The following is a 26,641-nucleotide window of genomic DNA, read 5'->3' as shown; positions in this document are numbered from 1 at the left end:
TCTTGTGGGCGGTCTGCAGATTTGAGCGAAAGTTTATCCACTTCTGGTTGAGATGACCGAATTCGGCAAATCAACCGCGGGAGATCGACGCCGCTATTTGCGCAACGTGGCGGTGGCTTGATCCTCAACCGGCGCACAGCCACACACCCTTTCCCTGGTCCGACGTTTCTGTTTATTATACTCCCTTGAGATGGTCGACTGTGAGTTTTAATACCTTCGTATACATATTTCTGTGACGTCATTGACCTGGCAAGTTCCCTCTATACAGTCCGGTGCTCTTCCGCCGTTACACTCCCCATTATTTGGGTCTACTTCCCTAGTAGCGAGATATATATTTATATATTTCTACAAGTGGATTACTATGTTACCAAACACCGGCAGTACCCAACACCATAAGACGTACATGCAACAACCACACTCATGATGCATAAAGCTTACAGAAAAACAAATTGACCTAACCCGAATCTAATAATACACCCGCATCGCCTCCTATCAGGCCTTAGTATGCCCAATGTGGTACATAGTCACTATCACATCCCAGACTCGTACGGCCCGTTAGTGCCTCTGTACTGCACCCCATAAGGATTGACAGCGGCATAATCATCCCATGCATCACAGGTGTCTCTCAAGAGCTCCGGATTCAGAAACCTCCAGAACTCGGTCTTCTGCTCAACTATCTGCTGCACGAAACCTGCGGATGAGTGAAAGCCCATATGGCAGTGCAGAAGCCAGGCACCCGGATTATCGGTCGGAAACGCTATCACCAAATACCCTCCGTCACTCTGAGCCGGTAGTAAGGCGACGTCCCGTCTGGGTGGGTTACGGGTTTGCAAGGGGATGCTTTTGGAGAAGGGCCCGACACCTTGGGCGAGAATATAGAAGTCGTGCCCTGACAAGTGGCGCGATTGTTAACACAAGAACTACAATTCAAGACGGACTTAGAGGAAAGGAAGGCCCTACCATGAAGATGGATCGGATGTGGAACCCCCTGGGTGGTGGTAATGACGAAGATAACCCATTGGTTTGCTTCGGGAAGTTCAATAGCTTTTGGGTCAGAGATTGTGTTGTTTATACCGGTGGTTGGGGAATGTTGAAGGGTAGGGTCCCTCCAAGAAACGTTGAAGGCCTGGCCGCCGATGGTCCATAGGAATATGCCAGAGTTTTCAGCAGCAATGGGAGCGACTGCATCGCTAATGTTGATTGCGTTGGAGATCATGGCATCAAGGGAGACCCAAGGGACAAGGTCTGACATTGGCCTGTCCAGACACTGGGTGTCGTCTCCGTAATCCCATTTAACAGTCATTGGATCTCCGTCATCGTCTGCCCCCATATAATGAACAATGCCTTTGATGTTATCACCGGTCGGGATATTAGAACAGGCCGATTGAGGAACGGATCTGATCCAGTAGTTATCCACAGATTGGTCTGCTTGGATGATAATATCGTAGCGCTGACCCATTCCGATGGCAATGTTGTTGGTGGTAAATGGGACGATGGGCACGAAGTCACTGGCAATGACCGTCAGGTTATGGTCGTCTATCGAGAATCGGAAGTGAGCGTGCATAGCCACGTTCACGAGGCGGATCCGATACTTCTTCCCACGGACAAACTCTGTCTTGAACCTTTGACCAGCTGTGTCACCATCACCGTTGACACAAACATTGGTCATATTAATAAGACCCGTGTCTATCACTGGTGTAGCAGGGTTTCTGATTTGGTTCATGTACATTTCATTGAACGTGCGATGCGGCCAGTCATTGAGAAACAACACACCGAGGTCTTCGTCGTACTCAGCTGTCGCAGGGCCATGAATCACAATGCCGCCAAACACTCCCTCCCATGCCTGAAGAGAGAAATGAGAATGATAGAAGCCTGTCCCATACTGCTCGGCCCTCCAGGCATAGGTGTAACTTGTCCCTGGGGCAATTGGACACTGGGTAACCGAGACAGTGCCATCCATTTGGTTATTGAGAAACTGTCGGATCCCATGAAAATGAATACTGGTGCCATTGTTTTCCAAATTGTTTTTTACATGAACCTTGACGGTGTCTCCCCAGTCTGCCTCCACGGTGGGGCCTGGATACTGGCCATTGACGAGCATCATGGGTCTATCGACGCCATCGGGGGCAGCTGTGGCATTGGTGATGTCAAACCAGTACTCTCTCACAACACCTGTGTCAGGGGTTCTAGAATAGTAGTTGGTATTGACATTGAATTGCTGGTTATGTAGGACTCCTCGGGATAGGAGACCTGTCCCGGATGATAAGGGGCTTTCAAACGGCGGAGTGGTGTGCTGAATACTCGCGGCGAGCACGACGAAGATCAGTGGGAGAAGTAAGTTCATCATGTTACAAATGAAAACTCAAACCAAAGTCGAGGTTGCGCACAAGTGTGATTTGCGTGTTGATTCGAATTGCCATGGTGGACGAAGCGCAATTTATACATATACCATTGGCACAAACGCTCCTCTTACGGCAGTCGCCGCCTCAACACAGCTACTCCTTGCTATGCTCCTTGAACCCCCTTAGTTGCAATGTTAACATGACATTGAAGTATCTGCTACAGCTCGTGAAGGTCAGTGTAACTTGTCACAAGGAGATACCTTGCCGAATAGGCGAAGCCCTACACAATAATAACATGTAACTGGTTCTGGAGAATCAAGATGGCTGATTCTGCGAAGTCCAATGGGGTGATATTACGTGGGTTTCTGGTGGTAGCCCGCAGACAATGACAAATAAGGACATTGAGTTTGACCACTAGCACTTGATATTGCTGCGCCCTGATGACCAAGCGCGGCGTCGAGACCACGGCACATGATACAAATATAGACCATTCGGCTGTTGTATGTGGATACATTGTACATATTCAGCCTCTATCAAATATACTCAGAAGGTTAGATGGCGCCAGCCGCCAAAAACCTTATATCCCTGTCTATGGGGCTGCTACTACTACGGGGTTTAAAGGCAATTACAAATGATGTGATAGACACCTGGGAGCTCCATCAGGGATAGCTCACTACTGGAGGTGAACTCAGGAGAATAGGACGTGGTTGATACGGAGGTTATTGTACTATTACATCAATGTGATTAAACTTCGCTGGATGTCACACGTAATATAGTGGTACAAACATTTATTTGCTGGCCGGACTCTATTACTCAAGGGAACCTGTTTCACAACCAGAAGACCGTGCATATAGACCTTGTTGATACTATCTATACTTTTTCAATTCCTTCGCCCAAACACGGCTGCTTATTGAGCGATCCAATATGCCAGGACGGCAACATGAAAGATAATAGGATTCGAGAAGACAAGGAATACCGAACTCATCGCGGTCCTTGCCGCTATCATTGCCACGAATACACCCCAAAACCGGCCAGCTGACTGCTCTTGCACAGTGAGAGGACGAGGCTTATCCTGCTAGGCCCCTACATGAATAGTGACGCACGTGTAACCACCGGATAATACATTAGGAAGATGAAATTAGTAGGACGACAGTTCAGGAGCTTTCCTGTATCGGAAAGGGACAAGGTTACGCTGTCCAACGCATATAAAATCGTCATTGGAAGTTCCTACTGCCAAGGTACATATATGAGTCTGTACAACGCAATCTCACTTCCGTGTGGCGCAGGGCACAACGCCAGCCTCATTTAGAAAAACTTTACATCAGATGAGAAATAGCTAATTTAATCCGATGTGCCTTGTCATCAATAGACTCACATAATTCAAGAGTACTCCCTAGCATCTCAAGGAGAGAATCGATGTTATCTTGGATAGCCGCAACTGCAGGTGAAAGCTCATCGCCAGTCTGTTGAAGTTTGGTCAACGAGGAACCGAAATCTTCGATCATAGCCACGAGGCTCGCGTTGCTGACGTTAGCATTACTAGCGAATTCTTCTCCGGGCGGCCTTTTGGACGTTCCCGTTTCGAAATCCGCCGGCCATCGAGTGGCTCTGTCCTTGGTGCTGCAGTACAGGATGGTCATCACCACCCAGGTGTTAGACAATCGTGTTTTTTTGGGGGCCAACCGTATATTCTAGGATCGTGTACCTCTAGGGCGACTTTCCATTTATTTATGATCGCGCGATCAACCTGTCCTCATCCAAGTATTCTCATATCCTCTCCTTCCGGATCGCCACGCTTCCAAACCTCATATGGGCCATTGTTTTGGCGTGAAGCCATACAGCTCTGCACCCCGCTGTCGAGCGCTTTCACCCACTCTGGAGTACTAGGGGTCCACAAAAGGGCGCCGACGGGGCAGCTCTAACCCCCGGAGGGGCGGTCGCAGGGCCGGCCATAGGGCGCACAGTTAGACCGACAACGGACTCTTGCGTAGCAACAGGAGCTCCTCTACGGAGGCGGGAGCCGTAGTGACAACCGGACGCTCATCTTCAGTCTCATCGAATTCGACACCCTCGTCCTCGCTTGCGATCAGCGCCTGAACTCAGCGAGGGAGCAGAGCAGAAGACCTGACCATTGCAATCATCGAAGTTAGCTACCGAACTTTGCACATTCTCAATCAATGGCTCACTTTTGAAGCAAGGGTGCCATGTGCCTCCTTATATAGGGTTGGAGAGACGGCGTCACCTATTGATGTATCTTGGCATGCTGGACAGGGAATCACAGGCAGCTTTGATGAAGAAGAGGACTAGTCAAAACCATTGTTATCTTCATCTAGGGATCCATGGATTTCCAACTTTATGATTGGACATTCGAGTTCACAGCTTCTAGACGCTTATACTCATTCTAGATAAACGTTGGCCAGGATATTCAACCAGCACCACATCCAAGCACTTCTTTTCACTGATCGGTAGAATTGAACAGTTTTCTCCGATCGGCAAAAGATGATATATCGTCCATTGGACTTGTGAAAGTGCCGCCCTGGCCAAAATGTCCTACCCAACTTGTATAGCGGTTGTGTTCTGTACCAGTGTGCCCTTCTTTATTTGCAGCCCTGACCCTTTGAGCATCCAGCAATAACACTGGATCTATACCGAGTGCAATAGGATTGTGAATATGTTCCAGCACAGCGATGTCTGCCTCCAATTTAAATTACAATACATAATCACCGTTCCTCGCTTCACATATGACCTCCTAGGAGGCAAAATGACCCCCTTTCACAGGCGTTACACCCAGTTTGTGGAGACATCGTTCGCTTTATGGGCACTGTCCGCTAGATGTCCAATGTAAAAGATGCACTGGCGAAGGCTGACAATAACACCTTGGTTATACTTGTTGCTGTGTTGAACGACTGGGCTGGGCTGTATACTAGTTGCCAGCCTCCGGTAGCGTAGGCTACTTTCCTTAGAAAGATCGTTTCGTTGTAAGTAGACATCATATCAATGCATATAGGACCTGATTGTCCTTCATGTCCTCCTGTATTTGTATTTCCCGCTTTCTATCCGCGGGTCCTCATCATAGGGGTATGTTGACCATAACATCGCGCAGATAAAGTCAAGCCTAGTATGGCGCTCTTAGCTGCATTCCTAAGCCTAGTTCATCAGGTATTCAGTGAAGAGGATAGATAATGCAAACCTGACCATGAAGCGGAGAGGATATATCTCCTCACAGTTCCCAAGGGTGTGCCATACGCGACCTCCACCCCAACCGGTGTATAATAGCCCTTGTGCGTGAAGTACCATTGTAGACCACCATGAGACACAACATTGAAGACATTCTTCAGGAGATGCCGGGGCTATGTCAGCTTCATGCCGAACATTAAGGTGTGTGGTGACTCCCTTGTCGAGGCATTTGGTGCGGAATTAATGGCATAAAGAATCGAAGGTATCATAGAACTGCGTGACTGCTTGTCACATGAAAACCTGGATGGTTTGTATGGTACGTACCGACTGGCCGTCAGGCTGCGGATGTACTGTTGTAGAATAAATCCACTGTATACCACATTGACGAAATAGTCCTTTCTTGAACTTTGACATAAGCCTTGTGTCTCTGTCTGAGATAAACACTCCAGGAACCTCGCCCGGTTGAGCACTGCTAGCCACGACACAGTTGTCATTCTCTCCGCGTTGTATCTAGACGTGGCAGCCCCAAGAATGTACCCACCCTCCCACACAACAGCTGAGGTACATTGAAGCACTGTGGGTGGCCTGCTACGCAATACAACTGGCATTATATCCCAAACACAACTGTTAGTGGGAGATAGAAGTTGCGCTTTGTAGCACCCGCTGGTGCTGATCCAAGTAGGCTTAACAACAACCCCAGCATATCAGCCAATGACCGAAAGTTAACGTTCTGTAACGAAGCTTCCTTTAGTTGGAACCTTTATATCTACCAGCGCGGTGAGTCTAGATGAAGAGATCGTTTAATATGTTGTGGAGGCCACATTGTCGCACCCTGGTAGCGAGTGACGTCAAAAGCGCCTTGTAATGTTTATCATATTATACGTGGCATATTCCAATGATAGCGAGCAGGTAACGTGCTATAACTGCTCAAAGGTCCTAGATGTGATTGGGGGGTCTGTACCAGCTGCCCTGATCGTCGTGACTATATCCAAAGAATATGATTGAGTATACTAGATGAACAAAACAATGCCTGAGCTCAACCAAATTATGGAAGTTGAGAGAAAGTGTCGTTGATTGGAATGGAGGGTTGGAGTGTTTAGTGGTTTTGTACATTTGACGGGAGATTGTATTACTTATACGCAGGAAAGGTGCAAAGGGAATGAGGAGGAAAAATGGTGGTACATGGTGAATCCAGCATATCATGTAGAAATTCACAACATAGCTTTTCACTGCTCCTCAGCATCTGGTGTACTATTGAATTCAAGAAGCAAGAAAATATTGACCAGATGACATTGGAGTCATGTGACTGGTTCGCATGTGTCCTCCGTTACGTGTTTATATGTCATCTAAGTGTTTCCCTCTTTGAACCCATGGCACACCCATATTCGTTCTTCATTTCTATCTCTGATTACTCAAGTTTCCTTACAATTACCTCTCAGCAATGACCAGCTCTACAACTGTAAGCTACGTCAGCTTTCATAGGCTTATGTTATTTAGTCTAACGGGGTCTAGCTCCGAAAAGTCCCCGAAGGCTGGACAACTGAGCCTTTTTACATGTCATACTTCGTCGAAGGACCATGGGCGAAGATTGTAAAGCGCTGTGGCCTTGAAAATCCAGAAGCCGTCATGTGCACCACACCAGAATCAGGAGAGCACTACGGGTTGATCTCAGCCGGGGGGCGGTACTACTTCACGGACGACCTGGCCTGGTCCATTTCCGAGATCATCAAGCCGACGACTCTTGATGGGATTATGAAGAAGATAGTTGATGGTAAGGAATACTCAATCAAGACAAAGGCTCTGAGGGAAGTGGAGACACCCGAGGATCGCCCGGAGCGAGAGGAGAGAATAAGGGAAGATATTGCATTGATGGAGCAGAAGAGGGCGGCACCAGATTACCTGGAATGGAAAAGAATGGACCCGGACTAGATGGAATGGCAGACGACGGGCCGTTTGCTTCTTCTTATTGAGGCTCGCGATCCAAATTGAAGTTACCGAGAGTCTCAACTGACTGTACCTTGTACACAGTGGCTATCATAATACCTGCCAAGATCCGAATTGATCCCAAATCTTCGTATTGCAGATTGACATTTTCAAAATGGATGGGATAAGGACTGTCACATTTTGACTGGCATGGTCAATGTATCTTGATATAAATACCAAAGGCCAGCTGAGGGCGATTTCATAGCTCTTCTACCGACGAGCTCCTGGTGAGGTGGACGCCCCTATCTTGCCACAGATGTCTCCAACTGGGAATTGTAAATCCCGTGGCAAGGTATATACAAACAACGGCATATTCCATCAGCAGCCCCATCAGTAAAATTGAAGCGATTGGGCCGGCCAGATTGTTCCATCTAAGGCCGGACTTATGGACGACGGAAAGGAAAAGGTAAGTGATGGGAACAATTATAAAGGTAAAGCTAGCGCCGTGGATTTAACAACATACCGAACGCTGTTTAGCCCTTTTCAAATTTTATTTCGCTGTTGCACGACATACCTCGAGGCTGGTATCGCAAAGTCCATAAATATGCCTGCACGGCTAGCAAACAAGCGACAAAGGCCACCACGATGCTGTAACCGGCCTTGACAAGTTTGACGCCAATTGTAACATCACTAGCACTGTCGCTTCCCTCAAGACATCCGCCCGCAATCTGAAGGCCGAGACCCACGCAGAAGAGGATGCGTGAAAGCAGTAAACATTGACGGACGCGTGGGCCCACCTTTTGCTCGAGAGACATTCTACTAGATGTTAGAAATGTGGTCACCCATGCGATGTCTCTGGTCGGCTCTATTGACCTTGTCACTTACATAATTCGAATGGACCAAGTGTTGCGGCTACCAAGGGAAATACCCCTGTGCTTGAAAAGATGGGAGGTGCTATCACCAGTCCGGTCGTTGGTTTCTGCTCAAACAGGATTATCAAGATGCTCGCAACAAGCCAGACTAAAAGAGAAGTCAGAGGAGAAACGTGATTTGTAGGAGAGGGGCTGCGTTGCTATGCGAGACTGACTGATGGAAAAAGTAATATTAACCATGCCATGCCCGGTCGCTGATGTCAATGATATGCTAGGTAGGCCGCAATCATAGTGGCCGGAACATAGAACACAATTTGTGCAATCCTTCTTTTTGACTGGTCGTTGAACATGTTTTACTGAACAGTAAATCTGAAGGTACCTTCGGTTGTCAAAGAGTAACTAGTATGGAGCCGGCAGGTGCCTTTCTTAGAGTATGCCTCTCTGAATCCGCTCTTCCACTTCGCATTCGCCCTACTTCTTATAGGATTCTCTAGATCACACCTCTGTCTGTCCAGGACAAAGGTGAATATATTGACATTCTCAATTAGGGTACAAATCTGGGAATCGCTCCCAAGATCAGCTCCCGTTTTGGTCCAGCGCTATATATGCATCCAGCCTCAAGTCACTCATCCCAGCAACTCCGAAAGATACGTTGTATTGACCTTCTGGCCCGACTGTAGTTCTCTCTAGATTTACTCATCTAATAACTTTAAGAGACGTTTCTTGACCACTACACCCGCCACACGGGCTGTCTCCTCCTCGACAACAATTAGGTACCTGAGCCCTAACTTGTCAAACATTTCTACAGCATACTCCAGAGGTGCCTTTGCTGACACGGATACTGGACTCCGGTTAATGAGCCCAGAGAAGATGCCATCCAGAAGGTTGATGTCACCATCATCATCCAGCCTGGCAACAGCATCCAGCGCATCCGCAAGCTCAGTCTCTGTAATGTAACCGTGGTATAAGCCTTGATCGTTCACAAACACGAGGCCGGCATCTATCAAACCTCGGGCTCTGAGGCCCTCCAGCTTAGCTCGGAGAATGGATGGTGCGACACGGTAGTTGGGGCCAGTAAACACGGTTATTGCCTCCATCGTCTCGGGTGGGGGGATGAGGGCTTCGACTAGGGCAGTCTCTCCGGTGGTCCTAAGCTCCCTAACTTTGGCAAGGGCCCTCTCTGAGTCCAGGAAAGGGTGGCCCTGCAAATGCTGGGCCAGGTCGTACACGCCATCCGCGCAAATGCGATCGGCGACCCATTTCGCCGTGAGAATGGCGATCATGAACGGTGGAATGAATTTGACCTCACCTGTCAGCTCAAACATGATGACTGCCAAGCTGACTGTCATCCTGCTGACCCCGGCAAGGAAGGCAGCCGACCCGACCATGGCGAAGATGCCCGGCGAGATGTCTGGTATCAGTTGACCCACCATGCGTCCAAATAATGCACCTCCGTCCAGGGCTGGGATAATAATGCCTGATGGCACCTTGCAACCAAACGTGATGGTGGTCAAGATAAGCTTGATGAATGTCCCCGAGATCAACCAGGCGTAGTATCCGCCTTTCTCATCAAGAGCCTCTTGCTGGCAGATCCAGTCCTCACTCACGACAGTGCAGTCTACGAGCAGACGCTGCATGACGATATCACCAGTGTCTCGGATCATTTGGTTGGGGTACTGGAGTAGGGCCGTGAGCAAGACCACCAAGAACACCTCCAAGACCGGGCTTCTCTTGATCAATCGGAGCTGACGAAACGACTTGGACCACGCGAAGTTCGCCTGACAGAACACGCCACCAAACACACCGCCGCAGATGCCGAGGAAGATGAATATCACATAGTGAGTGACGTCATAGTCGACGCCGTAGTTGGTCTCAAAGAGAACGAGCTGGCCAGTCCCAGCCGGGTCCAGCTCCTTGAGGGCTGCCGCGGCGACAAGGGAGCATAGATATGACCGCCAGAGGACCCGGCGCGGGAAATAGGTGCTAATTTCCTCGTAGCTGAAGAGCACACCGCCAATCGGCGCGCCGAAGGCGACGGACAGACCTGCAGAACACGCAACGGCGAGCATCTCTCTCATTTTTCGCTCATTTGCCGCGTACTTGGGGACGAGCGATCCGACGAGGTATCCGACGCAGGTCGAGATGTGGACAAACGGGCCTTCCTTGCCCAAGCACATACCCGTGCCCACGGCAAAGACGGCTCCGACAGCCTTGACTACTAGGACTTTGAGATCCAGTAAGTGCGGGATTTCAAAGCCAGAGAGGATAGTCTTGATCTCCGGTATTCCACTACCAGACGCCAAGTACAGGATATTGCCCGTGGCAACCTTGTCACCTTTCTGGGGCTGACCCTGACCTATGCTGTTGTTTGAGTTCGCGGCCGGCATGGACGCCTTGGTCGTCATTGTCAAGCTGACGGAAATGAGGCCAAATAGCAGGGCAAACCCGACATAGATAGCGTATCTGGAGCTAAAGCCTTCCGCCCAAGGCGTCCACTGGGAACAGGAGCCATCAAACTCGGCCACCGAGCAGCATGCCCTGCGGTTCAGCCAGATGCTCCTTGCACAGTACCCTTCCTTCCAGTCTGCCACCGTCTCGACGCTCACGTCCACGGCAAAGGCAACGCCGGCAGTCAGGATGCCAACGGCAAAGGCTGCCACCCAGCCCTGTGTCAAGTCCCACCAGGTAGCCACACGCATCCGGATGCTGTGGCGGGGCGGTGACTCGACCTGGCTGCGTCGCGCGCTGTCCTTGATCAAGCCCTGGAGCCAATCAATTGTGGAATAGCTGTTGTATGGGAGAAGGTCACCATCGTAGGTGGAAGCTGTCACGGAACGCCCATCCTTGGGCGTGCGGGAAAACGGGGTTGGTTGGTCCCTGAGAAGAGGTGTTGACTCTGTAACAATGCCGGGGCCGCCTGTCGGGTTATCTGCAGCCATGGCTGTGAGTCTCGTAACTGTCCCGAATTGAGTACACCTGCACTGCCCAAGGAGGGAAGCACCAGACGCCAAAGCACTGTTATTATGGTGTTTAGTTGGATGGAGTGATGCTGAGAGCCATGATCTGCTTAAATTCCACAGTCAAAAGCATGGTCCCCACCACACGCGTGACGCCTAAGATCAACACTAATGACGCCTAAGATCAGCGCTGGTGACGGATATCAGTCAGCTGATGGCCATTTGCCAGTTGATCATATGACGACATAACTGAGATAGCCAACCAGCAAGTCCACTTATGCGATGCAAGGGGAAAGCCGAATGACGTCTTGTCTCGATGTTTGCCAGAGACGACCGCTGTGAGGGTCGTCCGGCCTCATACAGCTGCCGAGATTGCATGCTCTCTGAAAGTTCCATAGCTTTAGCTCAACTTTGAAGTAACATCGGAACGGACGCTTTCTTTTTTTTGTTTTTAAACTGCCCATTGCTCCGTCCTTCTATTCCCGCTCTTTCACGCGTCCAGCTCATTGATCCCCCGGAGGACCAATTAATCCTGCCTCCTTTGAGCACACGATGAGGGTTGTTATCGGGCCAGGTCTTTTGATAAACCACCCCGCACCCTCCCTAAACCCCGACCTAAAAAAACCCAACTTAACTGGAACTGCCCCTACTAGGCCTAACTCGGCAAGGCACCGCTGAGTAACCAGGAGCTTTACCTATATAGGATTAGAGTAGGACCTTCAATAAACCGATGTTTAAAGCTCAATACCTCTATCAATTATATACCAGAAGAGACTGGATGGACCCGGGGATATAGAATAGTACTGGTTTAGGAAGATAGGGATCATAAGGACTCTTAAGGATATAATAGACCGTTTTACTTATAATTAAAACCTTTCAGTTACTTCCTTTGTGGGCATATGCGATTTTACAGTTGGATTATATTTCTGACTTGTGTATGTAGAACAGTACTAGTATATAATGGCACCAGTCTCGGAGGCATGCAGATGTTGATGGTAAGCCTCACAGCAGTAGGAAGCCTGGATATTCCTGCCTATGAGACAGTTTCCCGCTTGTAGGTGAACTAGTAGAGTTGTTTTACTACGTAATTGCGAGATAAAAATGAATCATCCTCCGCAATTCACCGGATCTACTGTCACCTGACCTGGAACTGTTATGGACCACAAAAAAATGTTCCTCCTTCTGCATAATGCTTTTCCATCTCTCACTCCTACCACCAAGCTGCAGAGATGGCGTCTCCAAGTTTCATTTACCCTAGCCTTATGCTCAATCCTGTCTCCTTGGTTGATCCTTTTCCTTCCCAGTGGCGCATTACGGCCAAAGTCAACGAGTACGCTTATGAAATGGAAGAGAATGAATTAGAATATGGATTCCGTGTTCCGTGTTTTCGGGCAAAGTTTCACTGTGAAGAGGTTGGCAATCCGGGCCACCAAGCGTATATGGTACTTTATATGCAAATCCCTTTTACAGGGACCGAATATATATCACCAGACATGCGGACTCAGCAAGCCTCATCTGACCTCCCTGACGTTGCACTTGAGGAGTTTAAATGCTATCAAACGCTAAAGGATATACACTGTGAGCATACACCTACACTAATCGGCTCCAGTAAAGAAGCCCAAGGTCCGGATGGCTGGGTCCCCGGTGGCTATCTGTTTTATTTCGCGTTCACCAAAGTTCCAGGGGTTCGGTTGAAGTCAGGAGTTATTGGCAAAGGGCTTTTTTACACGCTACCATTACCTCAGCGAGATCAAATCCGTGAGGCCTTCAAGGTTGCATACACGTGAGTGACTTGATATACTAGGTTCTGCTAGTACCTAACAGCCATCCTTTAAATAGCTCCTTTTCTAGAACCGGCGTCCGCCCCCAATGGGTTGCGCAGGACAGCCTCTTCTGGGACGATACTACAGGAAAAGTGTTAGTCCACGATCCACTTCGTATTATCTTTGCATTCGTCTCATATTCCTATGTGCAGGTATATTGCTGGTCCTTTCCAGCTAACAACCAGTCCGGGGGAATGGGAGCCACGCTTGTGGAAACACTGGTTTTTGGATGAAGGCCGTATAACTGGTGGAAAGACCATGAATCAATAAAGGACTTTGTGAGTCTTGTATGGGTGTGATATTCTGCATCGGTCGTGCCCTCGCCGTATCCCTGGATCTTGATTTAGTACTACTATTACATCTCAACAAGGATAGCTTTCAAAGTGCAATAAGACTGAGAACTTATCCCAGCTGATAGATATTGCCTTCAGCGACAATTAAACAACCTGCGCACAGTTGAATATTTCCTACACTCTTACAGTTGGCCATACCTTATTCAGCAAACAGATTTCCGCCTTCAATTAAACTACCAATACATCGTCGCCATTCTCAACGGTACATATCGCCCTCTCTCAGGCCGATGGTCTACTTTTTCTTTGGCAGGCGTTTGACCCAGTTTGTCAAGTTATTCATAGCTGTATGGGTGGTTTGGGCCTGGTTTCCAATGTGGAAGATGCATTGGCGGACGCTGACCGTAACGCCTGGCCCGTAGGTATCGTTGTGTCGAATTATCGGGCTGTATTCCAGTCGCCAGCCCGTGGTAGGATCTGGCATTTGGCGCAGGAAGATCACCTCATCGTAGGTTGACATGACCCCATATATTGCCTTGGTACCCTGCATGTATTGCGCTATTTGCCCTATAAACCTACGTTAAAGTTGTCCAGACAAGTTGTCATAGGTAGCACCCAGCCCGACCCACCGAGGATATGTCTGAAAGTGTGGTCATCGCCCATGGCTTCTGACAAAACGTGCTGTTCAACCCAGGGAGTTTTTAATTCCCCAACAAAACGTAAAGCGCCTGTTGCGCGACTCGCTCCCGCCATATCCGGGACCTTGCTATAGCTGCTAGTCGTGGCTCGGAAGTCACCGATTTGAATGTTGATATTCTGGGATAAAAATACCGCAGACATAACTTGATTTACATGCTGGCCCCAGCGGCCTTGCACGCCAGTTTCGTCACCGACCGCGGTCTGCTCAAACTGGAGGTTCCAGTTTGACACCCTCCCAGATGCTTGTTGGTGGTCAATAATACGGGGGATCCACGCAAAGTTCAAGTAGGCTGTCTCCACATCTTGGTGGAAGTTAGGCCAGGGCATCAATGCCCCGTTAAATAGGAGGTCGTGGGTGGCATCGTTGGTAGTGTGGTTTATGCCTCTGAATAGATCAGGGAGTCCATTCTTCACTATCTCGCTGGCGCGAAGACCGTTTGGTGCCATTTTGGATAAAAGTGGCCTGGCTTCAGATCTTCTTCCTGGTACAGTTCACGCGTGTTTACTGTGTACATGAAGGCCCACTTTGCTACTGGCGACAGCGCGTCCTAAAAAGGAAATACAGCATTCGAACGTTCTCGCGTCCATGTACTTCACATTCACTACGATTGAAAGAACCCCAGCATTTAAAACAACCCATCTTTCATTTCGCCCGCGCTAAACTGGTCGTTCTTCTCGCGTAACTTCTCAGTCAGATGGTTGAAGCGTTCAAAGTATTTAATTTAGTTGTACAGTACAAGATACATATATGGCGATGAAACCTGTCAATTCAGCCAGAATGCCTACTAGTGGGTAATCAGATGTTCAAACCAGAGGACCTTTAGCTTATAAAACAAAGAAAGCCCCCAAAATCCCCAAGAAATAGTCAAAAAAAAAAAAAAAAAAAAAAAAAAAAAAAAAAAAAAAAAAAAAAAAAAAACATACAAGGCGATAATATAAGAGGTTGTTGAACAAACGATATTCCAAGTAAACTGTAGAGGTGTTAAAGGTGGGGAAACGTAGACGAGTAGCCGGTTGGCTGCGCTGCACAGCCTCACTTCCAGGTCTTCGCGTCCGATCATGGCACAGGAAACTCCGCCAAGAACCCATCTACGTTCTATTTCTCGACTGCATTTTGGAAAAAACAAAAAGATAGCTGCACCGATAAGAAGAATTTCGGACATTCACCGCAGATTTCATTCAGTATGCCGCTCTCCAGCACCTGTCAAAATTGTGCCAAGTCCAAGGTCCGCTGTGTACGGAATAGTGAAGAGTCGGATATTTGCTCTCGGTAAGGGTCCAGGGGCGATATCCTGGCTTATCTCTTCTAGCTAATTGACGTTGTAGGTGCGCGCGCTTGAACAAACAATGTGTATACCGTGAGACCGGTCGGCGCTTTAAGGGGTTCAAAAAAGATCGGTGGGAACTCCTCATGCAGGTTATTGGGATATTAAGCTTACTTGGCGGTGTAGACAGATAGAAGCTCTTGAGTCGAAGATCAATGAACTCATGGAGAACTGTGAATCAACTTCAGCAAAACAAACAACTCCGGGAAATGCTACATACAACTCAAACGGTGAAGAAGCCGATCAAGCTATCATGGACGTCGTTGCGCGAGGTTACCTAAGTATGGAAGCTGCGCAATCCTTCATAGATATCTATAGGACGGACATGACTTTGCATTTCCCATTTGTCGTTATCCCGCCGCAGGTCACAGCTACAGATCTCCGGCAACAGAAGCCATTTCTCTTCTTAGCTGTCCTGGCATCTGCGGCATATTCCAACATGCCACTGCAAAGATTGCTAGGAAGGGAATTCAAGAAGGTCATTGCTTCTCGCATGATCACGAGCGGAGAAGTTTCGTTTGAGCTACTCCAGGGAATGCTGGTCTTTCTCGCCTGGTAAGTGACATTATGACAACCTGTCAAACCCATCCTCTAACTATTTTTCGAAGGTCCCATTACCACTCGCGACCCCATCGCTACACGCAGTTCCTACAACTCGCCATAGGTCTTATGGTCGAGCTACGGTTAGATCGGCCACCGCAAACGAAGACATGGAAGACGGCGCTCAGGTTCAACAAAGAATATACACTAGACGACGAACAATATATTCGACCATCCTGGGGTCTTGACGAGCAGAGAGCCGTTGTTGGGTGTTATTACCTGTCATCCACGTAAGCTTAGTATTGCCCCCAAGGTATGCACCGAGGTTACTGAGAGAGATGATCTAGGATTTCGATTCTTTTACATAAGCCGTCTTGTTTCCCAGATATAGCACCCTATCTCGAACAATGCTGCCAGTCTCTAGACAATGAAGGTACAACGTCTCATGACACATATATCTTGCCTCTTTTTCACCTGCAGGTTATCGCGGAGAAGATTGATAACTTATCTTGGAAACACGGCATGGAGGTTGGTAGCACGGGCTCTGCGGCGGAGCTATATGTCAGCAACATTAAAGCGGACCTGGATAGACTACGCAGCCAGCTTCCTGTTGGCTTTTTTGAGACTCGTGAGTATTGTCATAAACCCTGCAATAACATATACGATAAGCTGAGAAGTGCTTCTTCTCCCGTTCAGCGGTCATGGCCATGCAGCTCTATACCACAGAGCTATGTTTGTACCAAGTGAGCCTTTCTCGGCAAAGCGCACTGTCTTCTCGGTCGACATATTCACTAGTCTCCGAGACTTGGTGGGATGAGATCTTCTGTTCTGGCCTTACTGCGGCAGAGAACATTCTGAACATGTACATGGAGCTGCCGCCAGGGGGTGAACAGACGTTCAACAACACGCAATGGGTACAGATGGCCTTCTGCATACTGGTTGCTTCCAGGCAAGTTGTCGCAGCTTCACGGATGGGAAAGGCAGCACTATCTCCACAGATTCACGCGTGGCCGGAAACTCTGGAGAAATTGAGGCAGCGCCTAGGAGCACTATCTACAACACTGGTGGATCTGAATGGCGATCGGGATGTGTTTGTTGACTTTGAGAAACGCGTTTCTCGCATCCAGGGCTGGTTTAATCGCAACTTTGGTAACTCAGAAGCAACCTTTCCTCCTCGGGGGATTGCAGGAGGACATGATGTATGTCTAGATGTTGCAACTGGACTGCCGTATGACGCTTCGATTGTTCCGTTGGACATGCGGGGGCATCCATCACTGATTGCGGATGATTTCCAGTTGGTTGCGGATTTCTTCCTCCCTTCAAGTCTTGAAATGATGGCTGATTGGATATAACGTCGTCTCGCCTTATTCAACCTGCAGAGAATTGAACAGTCTCTACCTGGATATGTACCACCCTGTTAGAAACTTTATTTGATCTATTTATTATCATGACTTTTTATTTCTATTTTCTCCCATTCGTCGCGTGGGTAAGGCCCCCTTTTTGAGCGAGGCTGTGTTAGCGTTTGTGTCAAGCCTTGGTCGCATCGCCGATCCGATCTTCCCGATGCTGGGGCCGGGATAGCTTCAGGGTTTGTGGATGCTCCATCTCCGACCCGAGCTGTAGGAAATAAATATCCAACCCCATGCGACAATAATGATATTGTCTAATCAGAGCATCATAAGTAGTATTCTCTGTCACAATGTCTAAAGTATATCTTACCATAATTTTCACCGTCCTTTTTCTTTTCCAATGTGTATCTTCATTTACTCCTTGTCCGCTCTTAGGACCACCATTCCCAGCATTCACCCTCGACAAGAACTCGTCAATATTGACATCTGCCCTGGCCAATCTTACCGGGACATTTGATGAACAGAATACAAAAGGGTCCGGTTCCCACGGGGATACCACTCCCAACACCACTTCGTTCAGTGTTTCACTTTTCTCCACCAACCAAGGAACTGCGAGTGCCAGTCCTTTCTTCTTCGACTATCATTACACTGCCCCGTCATTGCAGAACTCATCAAACAAAATCCAACATGCGAATCGGGACAGCATTTACCGCATCGGTGGACTTACCCAGATTTTCACCGTCTGGACTAGTCTTGTTGAGGCAGGGGATGCCATCTGGCACGATCCTGTGACAAAGTATCTTCCTGAGTTAATTACGAAGAGTGCGAACGCAAAACAAGATCCTGTTCGGTATGTGGATTGGGAAGATATTACCGTTGGCCAACTAGCCAGTCATATGGCGGGCCTTTCTAGGGACTGTGAGTATTCTGAAAACACCAATATTATATCTCGTGGTGAGCTAATCAGCCTACCTCTAGACTGTGTTGATGACATAGGGAAGGAAGGCTACGGCATCGATGACGGATTACCACCATCCAATGGCAGCAGTGGTACCTGCAGAGCCAATAATAGCTCTCAAGCCGGTAGGAAACCATCCCTCTCAATACTATATATTCCAGCCTAATATATCTGCTTTCCAGGATCGCTCGCCGTCTTAGCTCAACAACTTCCAGTTGCTCCTCCGGGGGTAACCCCCATCTACTCGAATGTTGGATTCCAAATTCTAGGCTACATTATAGAAAGAATCACAGGCCAGCCGTTCAGCGACGTCCTCGAAAGTCGCATCCTTAAGCCACTGTCTCTGACTAAAACAAGCCTACACACTCCTTCAAGCAGCTCATCCGGCCTCATTCCAACAAACCCCAGAACCAGCGGCTGGTCTAACCAATATACAGGCGAAGCACCGTAAGTCCCCCACCCCATATTCCATCCCCACAACGAACCTAATGAACATATAGTGCCCTCTCAATGTATTCAACAATCACCGACCTCTCCACCGCCGGAAAAGCAATCCTCAACTCAACCATCTTACCCCGAACCCAAACAAACCGCTGGCTGAAACCAGTCTCTCACACATCCAACCCAGCCAACTCCCTCGGCTACCCCTGGATCGTCTACAGCAGCGGTGACTATCCCAGTACCTCAATGGTAGACATCTATACCTATTACAGCAGCATCGGCCAATACAGCTCCTACATAGGTCTTGTTCCAGACTACAACGTCGGTTTCACCGTTCTCGCAGCCGATAGCGTCTCCGCGCCGGACTTAAATGCACACGCCGATATCATCGGTGATGTGATCTTACCCGCGTTGATGAAGACGGCCGTTACACAGGCGGGCGCTCGCTTCGGTGGCCAGTATACGGCGGCTTCTGGGCTTAATTCGTCAATCACTGTCTCTGTCGATGAGTTGCCCGGGATGTTTGTCGACAAATTCGTCAGTAATGGGACGGATTTCAGGAAGACCTTAGCTTCCTTAATTGGGGTTGAGGATCCGGCGGCCTTGAGTATCCGGTTGTATCCGACTGGGCTGGTTTCGGAGACTGCATCAGGCGGTTCCAGGGTGTCGTTCAGGGCTGTTTTGCAGGATAAGAATGAGCTTGCTGATGCTGACACGCCGACTTGTGTTTCGTGGATGGATGTGGATAAGTTCAAGTACCAGGGCCGTGCGCTGGATTTATTTGTTTTTGAGGTTGATGCTGGTGGAAACGCTGTTGGGGTTGAGATTCCTGGTTTGGAGCTGCACTTAAACAGGAGGAAATAGGTCGATGGGAGTCATGTGTGCTTGTACAGCGGGGCCTTCTTGCGTTGCTACTTAATACCGTTGAAGCTTGTTTTGTGTGGTCCATAGCAGTGTATGATTCTATGTCATGGTTTAGTTTAATGCTTATTAGAGTGATATAAGGCTCGTTAACGCTGCGGGTGTAGCTTCACAAAATACTCGCTCTATAGTACCTCTCCACAAACCTCAGACATCTTCTATGATGCTCGATGTGTTACCAACTGATACTTAAAGATAGAACATATATCATCATGTTAATGATCAAAGAGCCACATAGAAATGAATCGACCAGAAAGACATATCTAGAAACCTCACATTTCAATCGTAGGGAAATTCCGATGTACACTTAGATAAGAAATCTGATATCTACTTGAGACTTTCCTGTTTCTAGTGGCCAATCATCAACGTCATCTTACGCTTTCGGGAGTCAAGTAGACTTCTACAAGTAGTAAATCCGCTAACATTGGGCACACTTAAATAGAACAAAATTGATAAGATACTCATGCTATAAAACTAATACAATGCTCATTTAAACAGCCTGGAAATGCGCAGGTTCTGAAAATCCCATGCGTTTATGTCCTCATACCGGCAAGGCGTCGAAGGCGTGATGAACTCCTTGAACGGGAACAGTGACGCCGAGCGGTTCGGCTTCGCAAAGTATGCAATGGAGTACCGTTCAGGAATAACTGCCTCCGAACCAACCTTAACAGAGGGCGGGTAGGTGACGCGGTGGCATGCAGCGCGGAAAGTGTCGTTCGTCAGTCGTTGCATCGAGTCGCCAATGTTCAAAATGATCTCCGTCTTGTCCGCTGACTCAATGCCACGGAAGACACCAGGATTTTGCTGGTCCTCTACCTGGAGCCCACCAACAGAGTCCTGGAACAGCATGGTGATGCTGCCGAAGTCCGTGTGCTCGGCAATGCGTGTCGCAGTACCGTCGGCCAATTCTGATGCGGGAACCTCTGGGTAGTGAAGGATGCGGAACTCGTTCTCGGCTTTGTTGTGCAAGGATACCATGTGGTCTTCGTCGACTCCGAGAGCCCTAGCAAGGGCAGCGAGAATCTCGAGTTCGAGCTTGAAGCATGTTTCGTAGAAGTCTTCGATAAACTTGCGGAAACCTGGGAGCTTCTCCTCTGGTACCCAGATGTTGTCTACGAGCTCATCGCGAGGTGAGCCGAAGTCGACTGTTTCCTGTATTTGTCTTAATACGTCGCGCTCTGAATAGTGTGAGGGAGTTCTGTACCTTAATGTCACGAACAAAACGGCCCTGAGGTAGTCCCTTCTCATAGCCACTGATACTCGAGATCGACTCCTGTCCAACATAGCAGTAGCCGCGGTTTGGGTTTGCCTGGGGAGGGTGCTTGGCGAGCATTTTGTCTTCGTGAGGAAGGGCAAAGAACTTGCGAGTCTAGGGAGAATGAGACCCAGCCTCATAGTCAAGAAGGATGCTCAACTTACCCAATCGAACAGTTCATGAACAAGCTTGTCCGGAAGCCCGTGGTTCTTTAGCTTGACGCCACCACGAGTCTTGAGGGCATGGAGCAGCTCAGCAGATATTTGCTCCCTCTGTTCGGGAGTTCCCTTCAACAAGGACAGGTCCAGAGCTTCAGACATTTTGAATGTGAGTCGAGAGCGGATTTCGTATCAGTGGATGTTTCTGAGTGATTGATACAACAATGGCCATCTGGGGAGGGCCTGGAGGCCGATTTATAGATCCGTTAGACGATGATTGCATTGTATCTTGACGCGGGGATTATTACTTCGGGAAGGTGATGTCCAAAGACGTAGGATTTTGATATCATCACTTGGCCTTCCTAATCAACCCTCAAGCCTTCCAAGTTTAAGTTTCCTCTTTCCCAGATAGTCGGAGTGGGTCCGAGGTGACCTTCCTCAACCACGTATGCACCAATAGACGTCCTAGAAACTGTGGGTCTCAGGCGCAGAGAAGGCAGGTGGTTCGGGATGACTTGACCATTTTTGTCGATAAGAATCCCCAAATCCCATGACCACCCTAATCTCGTCCATGAATCTCCATTGATGTCAAATGAAGAGGGCAACTGGATTCTAGATACGGTGTTTGGAAAGCGAATTTGTTCCTCAGAATACTTTCCTTTAATAACGGCAGCTCGGTGTTTTCACGTTATCTCAACAAGCTCAAGATCCACTTGCTCAGATCCTCAGGCAGTTAGCTGACGAAGAGTCAGAACTTCCTCGAAGACAGCAGGTGGTATATCATGGATACATTAAAATTTCTCCGGGTTCTCATTCCTTCACATTCTTGCCGTATAATCTATTGGCTGTTGATGGGCTTCATGAAGGGTATCCTATGACGAGTTTTGCTCCTACTGAGGGCTGACGGAACATTGAGTATTATATTTATAGTAAACAGGCTTCCTGTCTGCCAGGGTCCAAAAGCTCAGCGTACCTTATCAACCTGTCAGCCGTATAATACAGCTATCACGAATGCGGCTAGTAGACAGCCTGCCTACCCAGAGATCACCTAATCTACAATCAGTATTTAGACCACGTAGACACTTAGAAGTCAGATAGAAAGAATCAGACCTAATTATCCATTAATTCTACCCCTTTAGTTTTAGATCTAGATTACTAGATAATACTAAATATCTCCGCTCCGATAGTTATAAATCTAGATTATTCTAAACACCTTATTCCAAACATATACCAGCTACATTCTAGGATGGACACGAGAGTAAATAACATATCACTACGATATATACATTGAGTGAGATAATTGACATTGGCTAACCAAGGACTTATGAAAATGAGCGCATTGTGAGACTAATTATCGTTATCTGCCTATATTATCCTAGGAGTATAATCAATGAACTACTAAATAGTGAGTATTTAGCTAATAATTGTAAAACAAAGTGCATACTGTCTATTACTCTTCTTTAGGGGTCGCATGAAGGTTTAAATATTCAATACTTGTACAATCTTTAACCGTGCCTAGGTATAGGTTCTCGATCGAACTACGGTCAAGAGACACAATGATGAAAATATAGTAACCATTTATAAGACAAATGCAAGACCTAACATAGTCGTATCTATATGTGACTGGCTCCTATTAAGTATCATAATCCAATCGGGGTATCAAGGTTTCTCTCAATTCTTGAACATGAGTTCTTCTTGCTCAAATGTAAGTATCACCCCCCCTGCCTGCACATATTCACCCTCTTTGGTGAGAAGGCGGACAACCCCATCCCTCAGCGCCGTAACCTGTGTTTCCATTTTCATCGCCTCCATAACAGCCAGTAAGTCACCCTTGCGGACGGAAGCACCGTCGGGGACCTTCAAAGCCCGAAGTGTTCCAGACAACGGTGCTAAGATGTCTCCGTTGTCTTTCTTCGCACTTTTCTGCTGAGCAGTGGCCGATGAACCAGCTGCTACTGACCCAATTCCGCTCAGGAGCATACTGGGTAAGCCCAACGAGACGAGCTTGCCATCGATTTCCAAATGAGTCCGAATGAGCTCTAGTTCGGGTACTGGGTCCGGCCGTGGAGCAGGAGCTAGTGTCGCGGCGAAATCGGTCTCTACCCAGCGAGTGTGCACATTAAAGCCATCGGTACCTAGGAAGTCGTTCGAGTTAAGTGTCTCAATATGGAACGGCAAAACAGTTGCAACCCCGCTTATCTGGAATTCTTTCAACGCACGACGGGCGCGACGTAGTGCCTGTTCACGGGTTGCACCAGAGACGATCAGCTTCGCCATCAGGGAGTCGTAAACCGCCGGGATCGTCGAGCCTTGGACAACACCACTGTCCAGGCGGATACCGGGGCCGGATGGGGGTTGAAATGTCGTGATTTGCCCTGGCGTTGGTAGGAACCCCCGCCCTGGGTCTTCTGCATTGATGCGGAATTCGATAGAATGACCCCGGGGAGGAATCGGGGACGAGATGCTCAGCGGGAGCCCCTCGGCAATACGGAACTGCTCCACGACTAAATCAAGCCCTGTGGTCTCCTCCGTCACAGGATGCTCAACTTGAAGTCGGGTGTTGACCTCTAGGAAGGAGATACTGCCGTCGACTCCTAGGAGAAATTCCACCGTTCCTGCACCCGAATAACCAGCCGCGGAACAGATTGACTGAGCGGCGTTCTGAATTTTCTCCTGCTGCTCTGTAGTGAGAAGTGGGGCTGGGGCTTCTTCGATCAGCTTTTGGTGTCGTCTTTGTACGGAGCAATCTCGCGTCCCGACCACCACGACGTTACCATGCTTGTCAGCTAGAATCTGAGCCTCAATATGTCGAGGACGGTGGAGAAAGCGCTCTACGAAGCATTCGCCCCGACCAAAGGCCGCCGTGGCTTCCCTCACGGCAGATCCATAGCATTCTGTTACTTCGTCCATAGTCCATGCGACCTTCAGACCGCGACCACCGCCTCCATGGGCAGCCTTGATCACAATCGGGAGGCCATGCTCTCGGGCGAATGCCATCACTTCCTTTGCTGTCGACACAGGCCCGTTGCTGCCAGCTACGAGCGGTGCACCGACCCGTAACGCGATGCGTCGCGCCTCGACCTTGTCACCAAGCGCTTCGATCACGCTCGGGTCGGGCCCGATCCAGGTTAACCCTGCATCTAGGACTGCCTGGGCGAATTCCGCCCGCTCAGATAAGAACCCGTATCCTGGGTGAATGGCATCTGCTCCAGAACGTTTTGCCACCGCAATAAGCTTGTCGATATTAAGATAGGTATCGACTGTTTGAAAGCCCTTCAGCCCATAGGCCTCATCGGCTAGTCGCACAAAAGGAGAGTCCACATCTAGGTCTGAGTACACCGCGACTGATTTGATGTCGTAATCGCAGCAAGCTCGGATAATGCGGATGGCGATCTCCCCGCGATTCGCAATCAGTACTTTCTTCAATTCTTTTCTCATTGTGGTTTTGGTTTAGGGTGGACCGTGTACGACCGAAAGGTGCAAAAAGTATCGACCCAAATAAGCGAGTTGGGATTTTCTGAATCTAAAAGTCGGTCAATATCCGCGACCTCTTTTGCATGTCAAACTTTTCTGTATACCTACCCATCGCGTATATATTCATGACAGATAGAAAGATAGTCTTCACCGACCATGCAAATCACTGCTAAGAAAGGAATTTTTTCTTATACAGTTTGGGCCAGATCGTGTTGCGGCTGAATTTCCGACCAGGGGGCAATAGGGCGAAACTGTACCATTATATTGACAGGAAGCTGACCAGTGAGATCCAGATGATATTCAGCAACAGTGCCAATGACTGGGTATCCACCGGTTAGTGGATGATCGGCAAGAAATAGTACAGGCTGACCATTGTGGGGCACCTGAATAGCCCCGGTGACTGTGCCCTCGCTTGGTAGTTCTGCCTTGTCGTCTTTGCGCTCAATGGAAACATTTCCCGATAAGCGGATTCCAGCCCGACTGGACTCTGCCGTCACTTTCCAGCGCTGTTGAAGGAAGGTTTCTAGGCCTTCCTTTGTAAACCAGTCTGTGCGAGGGCTAAGCACTACATCCAGAATGACCACGTCATTTGCAGAGGGTAGAGTAAAAGCTGCGGCTTCGTGGAGTGACACACTTCTGAGACCTTGCGTTGCGTTCTTCCAGATCAGGGCAGACCCAGCGGTGACAGCACTGGGCCCCACGGCAGCCAATGTGTCGGTACTGACGCTGCCCAAGATCGGGTCGATCTCAAAGCCACCTCGGACTGCCAAGTAAGTTCGCATACCCGTGCGTGGTTGTCCGAAGGTCACGACATCCCCCGGTTCCAGCGCAATTGGTCGATGAGTTTGTGTTATCTCTGTGTTGTGGCCTTTCGCATCCTCAACCGTAATGGGACAAGGTGCCCCCGTGCAGGCGATCACCGCCTGACTGGTGCTTTCAAACGAAAAGCCACCTAACGTAAGTTCAAGGCATCCAGTGCCAGCTGGGTTTCCCACTATGCGGTTCGCAGCCCGAAATGCCGATCGATCTAACACACCGGAGGCGGAAACACCTTGATTCGCTTGACCGGGACGACCGAGATCTTGGAAAAGAGCCGGTATTGGCGCCGTCAAAACTTTGAAATGTGGACTGGTGGTGCCGATCGTCTCTCTCAGAGCAGGCTTCTCTTCTTCTCTATCAGTTGAACCAGAAGCAGGAGTATTATCACCTTCAGTTGAAGGAGTGGCATCAGCTCCAAATGTCTGAACATCATCCACCTCAACAAATTTGACCCGATCACCCGGTTGAAGAAGCGCGCTTGGGCTCCGATTTGTGTCCCACATTTTGACCGATGTCGTACCAATGAGCTGCCACCCTCCTGGACTGCTCTGTGGATAAATGCCGCTAAAGGGCCCCGCCAAAGCTACCGAGCCAGCTGGGATGCGGGTCCGTGGTGTTTGGTGCCGCGGCACGTACAGCGCAGGATCGCCGCCATTCAGGTAGCTGAAGCCCGGTGCAAAACCGCAGAATGCCACAGTGAACTGGCTCTCCTTATGGCGACGAATAACCTCCTTCACGTCGAATCCTGTCAGCTTTGCAATGTTCCCAAGATCCACGCCGTCATAGCGGACAGGGATTTCTATTTGGCGGTCCGATCGGGGGTTGATGGTTGAAAGGTCTCGTTTGCTAACTTCAGTTGCCAAGGCTTCTGCGCTTATGCTTTCCGGATCGAAGTGAACGAGCAGAGTGCGGGCAGCTGGAATCATCTCTTTTATGCCAACCACTGGCTCAGATTGAAGTGAGGTAAGAAGCGCCAGAGTCTCCTCGAGACCTGGGAGCTCCACGAGAATTGTCGTCAAGTTGACGGGAAGAAACCGCATCATGATGCAAATACAAATTGGAATAATGGTCGTAGTGAATTTCTCTGTACATATTTTAAAGAAGCTTTTGGCAGTGATTGTATATATAGTTGATTCCGCTGTGTATCGTATTCTTGATTGGGCTATTGTACCTACAGGGTAGGCGAGAACTGTTCGGTCCCACTTGGTGGGTACTTGGCTTTCTCCCGTGGGCTATCTCTTGAGACTTGGGTGAATTTCTGTTCGGCTGAAGCGATCGCAGCTGAGGTAGAGATGGGTAGGGAGGCAGCTCAGCCTTG

At 48.8% G+C, this 26,641-nt stretch overlaps 12 protein-coding genes across 12 annotated transcripts; 4 read left to right on the top strand and 8 right to left on the bottom strand.

The window, feature by feature from the left end:
* Window positions 1–530: 530 nt before the first annotated feature.
* Window positions 531–2,347, bottom strand: F9C07_12661 (putative extracellular dihydrogeodin oxidase/laccase; the record flags this gene model as incomplete). The annotated part of the gene is made up of 2 exons (XM_041295383.1): window positions 531–889; window positions 961–2,347. The coding sequence occupies 2 exons, from the start codon at window positions 2,345–2,347 to the stop codon at window positions 531–533; spliced, it is 1,746 nt and encodes a 581-aa protein (XP_041151307.1).
* A 1,262-nt stretch (window positions 2,348–3,609) lies between these two features.
* On the bottom strand, window positions 3,610–3,982 carry F9C07_12660 (uncharacterized protein; the record flags this gene model as incomplete). The annotated part of the gene is made up of 2 exons (XM_041287544.1): window positions 3,610–3,656; window positions 3,718–3,982. 2 exons carry the CDS (start codon window positions 3,980–3,982, stop codon window positions 3,610–3,612), a joined length of 312 nt encoding a protein of 103 aa, XP_041151308.1.
* An 815-nt stretch (window positions 3,983–4,797) lies between these two features.
* F9C07_12659 (uncharacterized protein) lies at window positions 4,798–6,127 on the bottom strand (the record flags this gene model as incomplete). The annotated part of the gene is made up of 3 exons (XM_071507874.1): window positions 4,798–5,037; window positions 5,128–5,152; window positions 5,802–6,127. 3 exons carry the CDS (start codon window positions 6,125–6,127, stop codon window positions 4,798–4,800), a joined length of 591 nt encoding a protein of 196 aa, XP_071367338.1.
* Window positions 6,128–6,960: 833 nt separating this feature from the next.
* Window positions 6,961–7,448, top strand: F9C07_12658 (uncharacterized protein; the record flags this gene model as incomplete). The annotated part of the gene is made up of 2 exons (XM_041295389.1): window positions 6,961–6,978; window positions 7,032–7,448. The coding sequence occupies 2 exons, from the start codon at window positions 6,961–6,963 to the stop codon at window positions 7,446–7,448; spliced, it is 435 nt and encodes a 144-aa protein (XP_041151309.1).
* Window positions 7,449–9,006: 1,558 nt separating this feature from the next.
* On the bottom strand, window positions 9,007–11,253 carry F9C07_12657 (putative chloride channel protein; the record flags this gene model as incomplete). The annotated part of the gene is made up of 1 exon (XM_041287545.1): window positions 9,007–11,253. One exon carries the CDS (start codon window positions 11,251–11,253, stop codon window positions 9,007–9,009), a length of 2,247 nt encoding a protein of 748 aa, XP_041151310.1.
* A 1,138-nt stretch (window positions 11,254–12,391) lies between these two features.
* F9C07_1934447 (uncharacterized protein) lies at window positions 12,392–13,640 on the top strand. The gene is made up of 3 exons (XM_041295390.2): window positions 12,392–13,054; window positions 13,111–13,188; window positions 13,247–13,640. Exons 1-3 carry the CDS (start codon window positions 12,501–12,503, stop codon window positions 13,362–13,364), a joined length of 750 nt encoding a protein of 249 aa, XP_041151311.1. The 5' UTR covers window positions 12,392–12,500; the 3' UTR covers window positions 13,365–13,640.
* A 311-nt stretch (window positions 13,641–13,951) lies between these two features.
* On the bottom strand, window positions 13,952–14,530 carry F9C07_12655 (uncharacterized protein; the record flags this gene model as incomplete). Its single annotated transcript, XM_041295384.2, has 1 exon — window positions 13,952–14,530. The coding sequence occupies one exon, from the start codon at window positions 14,528–14,530 to the stop codon at window positions 13,952–13,954; it is 579 nt and encodes a 192-aa protein (XP_041151312.2).
* A 954-nt stretch (window positions 14,531–15,484) lies between these two features.
* Window positions 15,485–17,474, top strand: F9C07_1934425 (uncharacterized protein). The gene is made up of 4 exons (XM_041295391.2): window positions 15,485–15,963; window positions 16,017–16,238; window positions 16,296–16,576; window positions 16,645–17,474. The coding sequence occupies exons 1-4, from the start codon at window positions 15,572–15,574 to the stop codon at window positions 17,298–17,300; spliced, it is 1,551 nt and encodes a 516-aa protein (XP_041151313.2). The 5' UTR covers window positions 15,485–15,571; the 3' UTR covers window positions 17,301–17,474.
* Window positions 17,475–17,647: 173 nt separating this feature from the next.
* On the top strand, window positions 17,648–19,560 carry F9C07_2110689 (alkaline D-peptidase; the record flags this gene model as incomplete). Its single annotated transcript, XM_041287540.1, has 4 exons — window positions 17,648–18,215; window positions 18,276–18,380; window positions 18,438–18,702; window positions 18,756–19,560. The coding sequence occupies 4 exons, from the start codon at window positions 17,648–17,650 to the stop codon at window positions 19,558–19,560; spliced, it is 1,743 nt and encodes a 580-aa protein (XP_041151314.1).
* A 491-nt stretch (window positions 19,561–20,051) lies between these two features.
* On the bottom strand, window positions 20,052–22,100 carry F9C07_2174067 (iron/ascorbate family oxidoreductase). The gene is made up of 3 exons (XM_041287546.2): window positions 21,037–22,100; window positions 20,822–20,986; window positions 20,052–20,769 (listed from the first exon to the last, which is right to left on the bottom strand). The coding sequence occupies exons 1-3, from the start codon at window positions 21,190–21,192 to the stop codon at window positions 20,104–20,106; spliced, it is 987 nt and encodes a 328-aa protein (XP_041151315.1). The 5' UTR covers window positions 21,193–22,100; the 3' UTR covers window positions 20,052–20,103.
* Window positions 22,101–22,643: 543 nt separating this feature from the next.
* Window positions 22,644–24,580, bottom strand: F9C07_1934393 (carbamoyl-phosphate synthase L chain, ATP binding domain-containing protein). Its single transcript, XM_041287547.2, has one exon. The coding sequence runs from the start codon at window positions 24,466–24,468 to the stop codon at window positions 22,702–22,704; it is 1,767 nt and encodes a 588-aa protein (XP_041151316.1). The 5' UTR covers window positions 24,469–24,580; the 3' UTR covers window positions 22,644–22,701.
* Window positions 24,581–26,366, bottom strand: F9C07_2263922 (allophanate hydrolase subunit 2-domain-containing protein; the record flags this gene model as incomplete). The annotated part of the gene is made up of 1 exon (XM_041287548.2): window positions 24,581–26,366. The coding sequence occupies one exon, from the start codon at window positions 26,364–26,366 to the stop codon at window positions 24,693–24,695; it is 1,674 nt and encodes a 557-aa protein (XP_041151317.1). The 3' UTR covers window positions 24,581–24,692.
* Window positions 26,367–26,641: the final 275 nt, after the last annotated feature.

Source organism: Aspergillus flavus, chromosome 8 (genome assembly GCF_009017415.1).
Source record: "Aspergillus flavus chromosome 8, complete sequence".
NCBI lineage: Eukaryota > Fungi > Ascomycota > Eurotiomycetes > Eurotiales > Aspergillaceae > Aspergillus > Aspergillus flavus.
The sequence above is the reverse complement of the archived record's forward strand: the minus strand, read 5'-3'. Positions and strand labels throughout refer to the sequence as shown.

Bases quoted from the DNA above. Each gene is read 5' to 3' on its own strand.
- F9C07_1934447 (XM_041295390.2), top strand. From the start codon at position 12,501: ATGGCGTCTCCAAGTTTCATTTACCCTAGCCTTATGCTCAATCCTGTC. The intron at 13,055-13,110 runs GTGAGTGACTTG...TCCTTTAAATAG, and splicing joins GCCTTCAAGGTTGCATACAC to CTCCTTTTCTAGAACCGGCG. The intron at 13,189-13,246 runs GTTAGTCCACGA...TCCTATGTGCAG, and splicing joins GACGATACTACAGGAAAAGT to GTATATTGCTGGTCCTTTCC.
- F9C07_1934425 (XM_041295391.2), top strand. From the start codon at position 15,572: ATGGAGAACTGTGAATCAACTTCAGCAAAACAAACAACTCCGGGAAAT. The intron at 15,964-16,016 runs GTAAGTGACATT...TATTTTTCGAAG, and splicing joins ATGCTGGTCTTTCTCGCCTG to GTCCCATTACCACTCGCGAC. The intron at 16,239-16,295 runs GTAAGCTTAGTA...GAGATGATCTAG, and splicing joins TGTTATTACCTGTCATCCAC to GATTTCGATTCTTTTACATA.
- F9C07_2174067 (XM_041287546.2), bottom strand. From the start codon at position 21,192: ATGTCTGAAGCTCTGGACCTGTCCTTGTTGAAGGGAACTCCCGAACAG. The intron at 20,987-21,036 runs GTAAGTTGAGCA...CATTCTCCCTAG, and splicing joins TTCATGAACTGTTCGATTGG to ACTCGCAAGTTCTTTGCCCT. The intron at 20,770-20,821 runs GTACAGAACTCC...AGACAAATACAG, and splicing joins GTTTTGTTCGTGACATTAAG to GAAACAGTCGACTTCGGCTC.
- F9C07_1934393 (XM_041287547.2), bottom strand. From the start codon at position 24,468: ATGAGAAAAGAATTGAAGAAAGTACTGATTGCGAATCGCGGGGAGATC.